Below are 10016 nucleotides of genomic sequence, written 5' to 3'. Positions count from 1 at the left end.
CTCTCGATGTGCAAAACTGATAGAGACATACCCCAAGCGACTTACAGCTGTAATCGCAGCAAAAGGTGGCGCTACAAAGTATTAACTTACGGGGGCTGAATAATTTTGCACGCCCAATTTTTCAGTTTTTGATTTGTTAAAAAAGTTTGAAATATCCAATAAATGTCATTCCACTTCATGATTGTGTCCCACTTGTTGTTGATTCTTCACAAAAAAATACAGTTTTATATCTTTATGTTTGAAGCCTGACATGTGGCAAAAGGTCACAAAGTTCAAGGGGGCCGAATCCTTTCGGAAGGCACTGTATATCTGTCTGTCTGACCGCTTGTGGGACCTATAGAACATATAAGATCGACCCTGAATCAACGAATGGACCCAAAACATATAGAATGATTTCCTAAAACAGAGACAGTTGACTCGACATGCCCTTTAAATAATCTCCATCTCTCTCATTATCTCTGTTTCTCAAACAAAAGGAGTGACAAAACGAAGGAGATGAAATTAACAATGCCATCGCAAATGTAGGAGAAAGAAGATGGGAGAGCAATTTGAATATGAAGAGAACGGGGAGAGGCTTTTAAAAATATCTGAGTGCCCCTGCACCCCTTTTCTGGAGTTGGGTCTACTGTCTGGTGCGGAGGCTAAACCAGTGACTCGCCTAGCTCCTCTCCCCAGGTTTGGGTGCCTGGTCCTGGGGCAGGGAGAATTAGCAGAAGTGGTCATCCTCATCGTCCTTCATTCCTTTCAGTCGGAGACGGGCAAAGTCCTCGAACACAAAGTCATCATCCTGAGAGAAATTACTGAGAGAGAAGGAATGGAGGAAGAGATTCAAATTGTGTTCAACAACAAACAAGGTTAAATTGAAATCTGAGAAACACACTCTCAATCTCTCTCTCTCTCTCTCTCTCTCTCTCTCTCTCTCTCTCTCTCTCTCTCTCTCTCTCTCTCTCTCTCTCTCTCGCTCTCTTACTTTGTCTCAAACTCTATAAGGTTAGTGTCCACTGGGGCATCAGTTTCTGGGACGGCTGTTGGAGAAAGTAATGACATGGCAAAACAGGTAACTATCACTGAAAAACACTTCTATTTCTAAAATGTCATTTTCTCTCGATCACACACAGGGGTCTGTACCTGACTGAGGTCTGGAAATGTGTTGGTCTGAGGGTTTGGGGTGCATCAGGACAAAAGGCAGCTCCACCGACACGTCGCTATACAGAGGACATACACCGTCATGTTAAAGCAACGCCAGCCCACTGGGAACACCAAGTCATTTCAACAATGGACAATTGGGTAATATTTGGTCGAGACATTGTGAAGATCTCCTAAGACCTGCGACGACCTGCGCATGCGACCTTGAACAAGCACGCTTTATACGATTGCATAAGAGGACATTTTATATTTACAGTAACTTCAAAATGTGGCCATGGATGTGTTACTCATTTTAATGTTGAACGTTACATTAGCTTGTAAGGTTATTTACTGTAATTACATAAGTCGCTCTGGATAAGAGCGTCTGCTAAATGACTTAAATGTAAATGTAATACCGAATTCTGTTTGGTTGACCACCCAACCAAATATCAACATTTAAAGGATATGTATCTGCTGTTTGGAAAATTCCATCTGAGCCACTGGCTTAATCCCATTCTTTAACTTCTATTTTTGGTTGGGATGGAGCCGTGAATCCAACATATGATTTGTTAACTTGTCGACAAGCTAATAGGCTATTTATTGTATTTCAAATGTGATGTTGAATTGTGTTTGGTTCTCGACACACTTAACGGAGATTTAGGGCAATTCTACTAACAAAGACTACGGAGACTCCGATTTTTCACTTTAAAATGTATGTCAAACAAAATCCAATGATTGCAAACTTAAACAAACCATTCAACTCGATTCACAAGGACAACTTTTAACAGTTTCCACTGACAATTTTGCAAAAACACATTTACTTCAAACAGCGCAGATGCAAAGTTAAAATGGCCATTCGGAATGACTTCGATAGCAACACTGAATCTATTTACTTTATAAGTGGAGGTCTCTCAACAATCATTCTCACGATAGCACATTGGTAAGTCAGTGACAAATATCATAGCTAAGCAAGGCTGGGCTTGATTAAAACCCTGGATGGGAGACTAAAGGATAGCTGTAGATATAGAAATTCTCTAGTAGGAAGTACTGCCTAGCCTACTGTTGTTTTCCTGATAGTGGATATAACGTTGAAAATCTGTCGTTGTTTTAAAGGTACAAATTCAACATATTTGATGTTGTTCATGTTGAAATTTGCTTACCATGATTACACAATCCCGTGGTGGAAATTTCACCCTCAAACAACAGTTATCGTTGACAGCTTTTTTTTCTCAATTCGAAACGTATTTGCCACGTTGACTCCATGTCACAATAGGTTGACAAAGGAAATCGAAAACAACGTTGATTCAACTAAACCCCCCCAAGTCCGGAGACCAATCAGATGTCAGGCAGAGGTAACCTAATACTCGTAAAACATTCCAGCTTAATCCAGGTGGAAATGTTTACTTTTTACAACCACTTCGCGAATCTATGTCAGACAGACCATTTTAGTGGATGTGTATGAGCCCAGATGTAACGTACCCGCCACGGGACACCACTAGTTTGACCTTGACTCTGTAGGACACCAGGATCCCCAGAACTTCCTTATTGGACACATCTTTCACTCTGGAACACATCAAACAGACACACATCAATGAAACCCGACAGATAGACAAGAGGAAAACTGCATGCACATATATATACACCCAGTTTATTAGGTGCCGTTCACGAAAAATGGATCGTGGCTTCCTATATGAATCAAATCCAATTGTATTGGTCACATACGCATGGGTAGCAGATGTTATTGCGAGTGTAGCGAAATGCTTGTGCTTCTAGTTCCGACAGTGCAGTAATATCCAGCAAGTAATCTCACAATTCCACAACAACTACCTAACACATACAAATCAAAGTAAAGGGATGGAATAAGAATATATACATATAAATATATGGATGAGCGATGACCAAGCGACATAGGTAAGATGAAAAAATAGATGGTATAAAATATAGTATATACATATGAGATGAGTAATGCAAGATATGTAAACATTATTAAAATGGCATTATTAAAGTGACTAGTGATCCATTTATTAAAGTGGCCAATGATTTCAAGTCTGTATGTAGGCAGCAGCCTCTCCGTGTTAGTGATGGCTGTTTAACAGTCCGATGGCCTTGAGATAGAAGCTGTTTTCAGTCTCTCGGTCCCAGGTTTGATGCACCTGTACTGACCTCGCCTTCTTGATGGTAGTGGGGTGAACAGGCAGCTCGGGTGGTTGTTGTCCTTGATGATATTTTTGGCCTTCCTGTGACACCGGGTGCTGTAGGTGTCCTGGAGGGCAGGTAGTTTGCCTCCGGTGATGCATTGTGCAGACCGTACCACCCTCTGGAGAGCCTTGCGGTTGTGCTTGGTGCAGTTGCCGTACCAGGCGGTGATACAGCCCGACAGGATGCTCTCAATTGTGCATCTGTAAAAGTTTTGAGGATTTTAGGTGACAAGCCAAATTTCTTCAGCCCCGTGCGGTTTCAAACTTTCCACCTTCTCCACTGTTGTCCCGTCGATGTGGATAGGGAGGTTCTCCCTTTGCTGTTTCTTGAAGTCCACAATCATCTCCTTTATTTTGTGGACGTTGAGTGAATGGTTGTTTTCCTGATACCACACTCCAAGTGCCCTCACCTCCTCCCTGTAGGCTGTCTCATCGTTGTTGGTAAACAAGCCCACTAGTGTTGTTCCGTCTGCAAACTTGATGATTGAGTTGGAGGCATGCATGGCCACGCAGTCATGGGTAAACAGGGAGTACAGGAGAAGGTTGAGCACGCACCCTTGTGGAGCCCCAGTGTTGAGGATCAGCGAAGTGGAGATGTTGTTTCCTATTTTCACCACCTGGGGGCAGCCCGTCAGGAAGTCCCGGACCCAATTGCACAGGGCAGGGGTGAGACCCATGGCCTCAAGCTTAATGATGAGCTTGGAGAGTACTATGGTGTTGAATGCTGAGCTGTAGTCAATGAACAGCATTCCTCTTGTCGAGATGGGATAGGGCAGTGTGCAGTGTGATGGCGATTGCATCGTCTGTGGACCTATTGGTTTCGGTATGCAAATTGAAGTGGGTTTAGGGGGGCAGGTAAGGTGGAGGTGATATGATCCTTGACTAGCCTCTCAAAGCACTTCATGATGACAGAAGTGAGTGCTGCGGGGCGATAGTCAGTTCAGTTACCTTTGACTTCTTGGGTATAGGAACAATGGTGGCCATCTTGAAGCATGTGGGGACAGCAGACTGGGATAGGGAGCGATTGAATAGGTCCATAAACACTCCAACCAGCTGGTCTGCGAATGCTCTGAGGACACGTTTAAATGTCTTACTCACGTCGGCCACGGAGCAGGAAAGGGAGGGCCCGTAGTCCTTGGTAGAGGTCCTCGTCCGTGGCACTGTAGTATCCTCAAAGCGGGTAAAGAAGGTGTTTAGTTGAATTGCAACTCCATTTTGTCTCTATACTGACATCTCGCTTGTTTAATTGCCTTGCGGAGGGAATAACTACACTGTTTGTAGTCGGCCATATTCCCCAGTCATCTTTCCATGGTTAAATGCGGTGGTTTGCGCTTTCAGTTTTGCGCAAATGCCCCCATAAGCAGGCAGACAGGCATTGGGGCATTCAGTTACTCTTTGATTGAATTTTGGAATGGGAAAACAAGGGACCTAAACGACTTTGAGCAGGGTGTGACAATCGGTGGCAGGCACGCCGGATCCAGTAATACAGAAACGGCCACCCTTCTGGGCTTTTCACACACGACCGCGTGTAGGGTTTCCGACAAACAAAAACAATCCAGTCAACGACAGTCCTGTGGGAGAAAACAGCTTGTCGATGAGAGAGCTCAGCTCGAAGGATAATGGCAAGAATCGTGCAAGATAACCGGCGGGCCACAAACAGACAAATAACAATGCAGTGCAACAGTGGTGTGCAGAACGGCATCTCGGAACGCACAACTCGGCGATCCTTGTCACGGATGGGCTTATTGCCGCAGGCGACCACACCGGGTTCCACTCCTATCAGCTAAAAGAAGCGGTTCCAGTGGGCACGCCATCATCAACACTGGACAACTGAGGAGTGGAAAAACATTGCCTGAAGAATACATTGGTTCCTGTTGAGTCCTGCTGATGGCAGAGTCAGGATTTGGTAGAGGCAGCATGAGTCAATGGACCCATCAATGTGTCAATGGTACAGGCTGGTGGCGGTGGTATACCGCCGTCCAATCTGCAGTACTTGCGTGATGCCATCGCGTCAGCATGGACCAACATCTCTGTGGAACGCTTACAGCTTGTAGAATCCACGCCCTGAAGAATTCAGGCTGTTCTGAGGGCAAAGGGGATCTGACCCAGTGCTAGATGGGCGTACCTAATAAACGGTCCTGTGAGCATATAGAGTGGTACGTTGATATGAGAGGCAGTGTTGTTTGGTGGACATTCCTGCAGTCGTCATGTGGCATTGTGTTGTGTGACAAAACTGCACATTTTAGAGTGCCCTTTTATTTTCCCCAGCACAAGGTGCACCTGTGTCATGATCATGTTGTTTAATCCGCTTCTTCATATGCCACACCTGTCAGGTTGATATATTTATACATAAGTATTCAGACCCTTTACTCAGTACCTTGTTGAAGAACATTTGTCAGCAATTACTGACAAATGTAAGGCCTCAAGCCTTATTGGGTATGACACTACAAGCCTGGCATACAGTGCCTTGTGAAAGCGTTCAGCCCCTTGGCATTTTTCCTCTTTTGTTGCCTTACAACCTGGAATTAAAATATATTTTTTTTTGGGGGGGGGGGGGGGGTTGTATCATTTGATTTACACAACATGTCTACCACTTTGAAGATGCAAAATATTTATTGTGAAACAAACAAGAAATAAGACCAAAAAAAATAGAAAACTTGAGCGTGCGTAACTATTCACCCCCCCAAAAGTCAAAAAACCTTTTGCAGCAATTACAGCTGCACGTCTCTTGGGATATGTCTCTATAAGCTTGGCACATCTAGCCATTGGGATTTTTGCCAATTCTTCAAGGCAGAACTACTCCAGCTCCTTCAAGTCAGATGGGTTCTGCTGGTGTACAGCAATCTTTAAGTCATACAACAGATTCTCAATTAGATTGAGGTCTGGGCTTTGACTAGGCCATTCCAAGACATTTAAACGTTTCCCCTTAAACCACTCAAGTGTTGATTTAGCAGTATGCTTAGGGTTATTGTCCTGCTGGAAGGTGAACCGCCGTCCCAGTCTCAAATCTCTGAAAGACAAACAGGTTTCCCTCAAGAATTTCTCTGTATTTAGCGCCATCCATCATTCCTTCAATTCTGACGAGCTTCCCATTCCCTACTGATGAAAAACTGCTGCCACCACCATGCTTTGCCTTGATGACAGCTATGCACACTCTTGGCATTCTCTCAACCAGCTTCACCTGGAATGCTTTTCCAACAGGCTTGAAGGAGTTCCCACACATGCTGAGCACTTGTTAGCTGCTTTTCCTTCACTCTGCGGTCCGACTCATCCCAAACCATCTCAATTGGGTTGAGGTCGGGTGATTGTGGAGGCCAGGTCATCTGATACAGCACTCCATCACTCTCTTTCTTGGTCAAATAGCCCTTACACAGCATGGAGGTGTATTGGGTCATTGTTCTGTTGAAAAACAAATGATAGTCCCACTAAGCACAAACCAGATGGGATGGCGTATCGCTTCAGAATGCTGTGGTAGCCTTGTTGGTTAAACATGCCTTGAATTCTAAATATATCACTGACAGTGTCACCAGAAAAACAGCCCCACACCATCAAACCTCCTCCTTCCCTGCTTCACGTAGGGAACCACACATGCAGAGATCATCCGTTCACCTACTCTGCGTCTCAAATTTGGACTCGTCAGGCCAAAGGACAGATTTCCACCAGCAAGTCTCTTCTTCTTATTGGTGTCGTTTAGTTGTGGATTCTTTGCAGCAATTCAACCATGAAGGCCTGATTCACACAATCTTCTCTGAACAGTTGATGTTGAGATGTGTCTGTTACTTGAACTCTGTGAAGCATTTATTTGGGCTGCAATATGAGGTGCAGTTAACTTTAATGAACTTATCCTCTGCAGCAGAGGTAACTCTGGGTCTTCCTTTCCTGTGGCGGTCCTCAGGAGATCCAGTTTCATCAAAGCGCTTGATGGTTTTTGTGACTGCACTTGAATAAAGTTCTTGAAATGTTCTGTATTGACTGACCTTCATGTCTTAATGTAATGATGGACTACCTTTTCTCTTTGCTTGTTTGAGATGTTTTTGCCATAATATGGATTTGGTCTTTTACCAAATAGGGCTATCTTCTGTATACCACCCCTACCTTGTCACAACACAACTGATTGGCTGAAAATTAATTAAATTAATTTTTAACAAGGCACACCTGTTAATTGAAATGCATTCCAGGAGACTACCTCATGAAGCTGGTTGAGAGAACGTCAAAAGTGTGCAAAGCTGTCAAGGCAAAGGGTGGCTACTCAAATATAAAATATATTTTAAAACGTTTTTGGTTACTACATGATTCCATATGTATTCATAGTTTTGATGTCTTCACTATTATTCTACAATGTGGAAAATAGTAAAAATAAAGATAAACCCTGGAATGAGTAGGTGTGTCCAAACGTTTGGCTGGTACTGAATGTGAGTATTCATGTGCGTGTCTCTCTCTCTAGTCTCTTACATGGTGCTGGAGGCCAGGTTGGTGTCTTCGTGCTTCAGCTTCCCGTCCAGAGCCAGGCCTCTCTTCTCTCTGTTATTGGTGAGCATGGGAGTCAGAGTGTACACCTTACAGAACGTACTGCTGGGGGACACCTGGTCACTGTGGAGAGAGAAAGAATTGATCATTTCTCTGTTTCATCATATGTGGTTGTTTTTTTGAATCACTCACTCTCGTTCGTACACGCGTCCACAACGCTTGGGAAGCAGTAAGGAAAGTTGAGAGGAAAGACAAGGATTAAAGATGCTGACATTAGAGCAGAGAGGAAGAGGATTATTGAAGGGGACTAGATTGGGTACCAGTCAGAGATTTCCCGCAATTTGAGAGGAAGGTAAATTGGGATTTGGGGCCATTGGCTTCTTGAAGAGGACTGGATAAGGGAGGGACCAAAAGGATAATTATCCAGGTGGGAGGTTAGGCATCAAGATTTCGGCTATGAGGGGAAGTTTTGGTGAGCCTAAATCAAGCCAGGTACTGGGGTTGTGGGGAGGTCTAGGTCTGGGAGTTCCAGGGGTTAAAGTAACTATCCAGTGAAAATCTCACTTTTAAAAGTTCATATTCGGTTAACTCACACCCAAATAACGTTGTTGACTCATCATATGCTCGTATGAGGCCAAAGCATGAATTGGAGGGGGGAGGAAACACTTCAAAAACCCCACCTCAAACTTGTATCTCAAACAGACCGTTTCAAAAATGCTTGCTATTTCCCCATAAAGGATGACGTCATGACTTGGCCAATCAGCGATCGACTCGTATTCATATTTGAATAACCGGTTCACACCCACACCATTCGGTGGCTGGGAGTACGCCCACACCATTTAAAACACAGAAAAGCAGCTTTTTAACATACTTAATAAACAAATTCGAGGTCATATTTGATAGAAATCTGGAAACACTGGATAGTTACTTTAAGCCATTCGTATTGTTGCTCCTCTACTCACCAGTCGGCGGTGTGGCCCACAGACTTATTGTAGGTGTCACATCTGTGCAGCACTACATCAGTCACCTGTAAAACTACAGTACAGGGGGAGAGAACACCAACTCCATGATGTCATAACAAGGGGACGAGGGGCTGTGATGTTACTAGGCGGGGGAGGAGATGAGGTTGCCTGGGGTCTCAGAGTGGGTTGGGTGGGAGGTAGCAGGGCAGGAGAGGTGTTGAGCTGAGAGGAGGAGAGGGGCAGTCTGGAATGGTAGTACCAGCAGAAAGGTGGGTTTGCAGGGTCTGGTATATCGGGGGAGGGGCAGGAGTATGATGTCGAAGCATAGCACATTTTCAGTGAGCATAGAAGGTCAGACAACATGAGGGTAGAAGTTATGCGGAAATAAATGAAACAAAACGAAGAGTACCGAAAGTGAGTCTCTATTTGGCCACACAACCTGTGCGTTATTCACCCAACATTCTCTCACAGAGGAGAAAAGAGAGAGGTGAAGAAAGGAGAGTGGTCCCGAGGGCCAAAGGAGAGAGAGAACGTGATGAAGAGAACGTTACAGGGATGGAGAGAGAGGTTCCGGAGAGAAGGGGTACTCACTCTGCCTCCTCCTGTGCAACAGGACACTTGTACTGAGCCGTACTGAACAGACAGATATCGGCATACTGACGCACTGCGGCAGGGGAGAGAAAGGGTTAACAACACCAGGAGAGGCAAACTACTGACAGACACACAGCGACAAAAGATGGAGAGAGCAGAGGAGTGGCAGATGGGAAGGTTTGCGCCTCTCCTCTGCTACAGCCTTTCCCAAATCGCTCCGAAACCCTCCCCCTTGGGCCTAACCCCTCAATGTTTGTAGATCTGTAGGGTTTGGGTAGGTATTAGCAGTGCAGTGATGGAGCTTATGCATAAAAGAAGGGTTGGGGGGGGGGTTGAATTGGGGCCAGCTGATTACACGTTTGTCTCTTACCTGAAATTTTCATCCTCTTCACTGTTTTGGTGGAGTTGTTGGTGACATGGACATTCACACTGATAGGCTCGCCATGGTAGTAGAGCTGAGAAAGAGGGGGAGGAAGAGAGGAAGACAGAAGAGCGGAAGACCGAGCGAGAACGAGAAGGAAAGGAAGAGACAGAGAGAACGGGGAGGAGTGAATTCGGTTGGTGGGGGCGATAATCTCAGGCTTTAACCAATCCAATCAACCAAATGTTTGCATAACGCTTTTAACTAATTAATTAATGTGTGTGTGTGTGTGTGTCCGTCGTGCGTCTGTCT

At 44.8% G+C, this 10016-nt stretch overlaps 1 protein-coding gene across 1 annotated transcript in view; it reads right to left on the bottom strand.

Moving 5' to 3' along the window:
• Positions 1 to 231: 231 nt before the first annotated feature.
• Positions 232 to 10016, bottom strand: part of arrb2b (arrestin, beta 2b) — a 73182-nt gene continuing 63397 nt past the window's right edge. The window contains exons 9-15 of the mRNA XM_046328632.1: positions 9714 to 9798; positions 9344 to 9416; positions 7776 to 7913; positions 2605 to 2688; positions 1129 to 1205; positions 971 to 1025; positions 232 to 800 (exon numbers count right to left, since the gene is read on the bottom strand). Coding sequence (XP_046184588.1) covers positions 707 to 800; positions 971 to 1025; positions 1129 to 1205; positions 2605 to 2688; positions 7776 to 7913; positions 9344 to 9416; positions 9714 to 9798 — 606 coding nt within the window. The 3' untranslated portion in view covers positions 232 to 706. The remainder of the gene's footprint in view (positions 801 to 970; positions 1026 to 1128; positions 1206 to 2604; positions 2689 to 7775; positions 7914 to 9343; positions 9417 to 9713; positions 9799 to 10016) is intronic.

The sequence above is a fragment of the Oncorhynchus gorbuscha genome, linkage group LG25, assembly GCF_021184085.1.
Source record: "Oncorhynchus gorbuscha isolate QuinsamMale2020 ecotype Even-year linkage group LG25, OgorEven_v1.0, whole genome shotgun sequence".
Lineage (NCBI taxonomy): Eukaryota > Metazoa > Chordata > Actinopteri > Salmoniformes > Salmonidae > Oncorhynchus > Oncorhynchus gorbuscha.
This window is presented reverse-complemented; position numbering and strand designations above follow the sequence as displayed.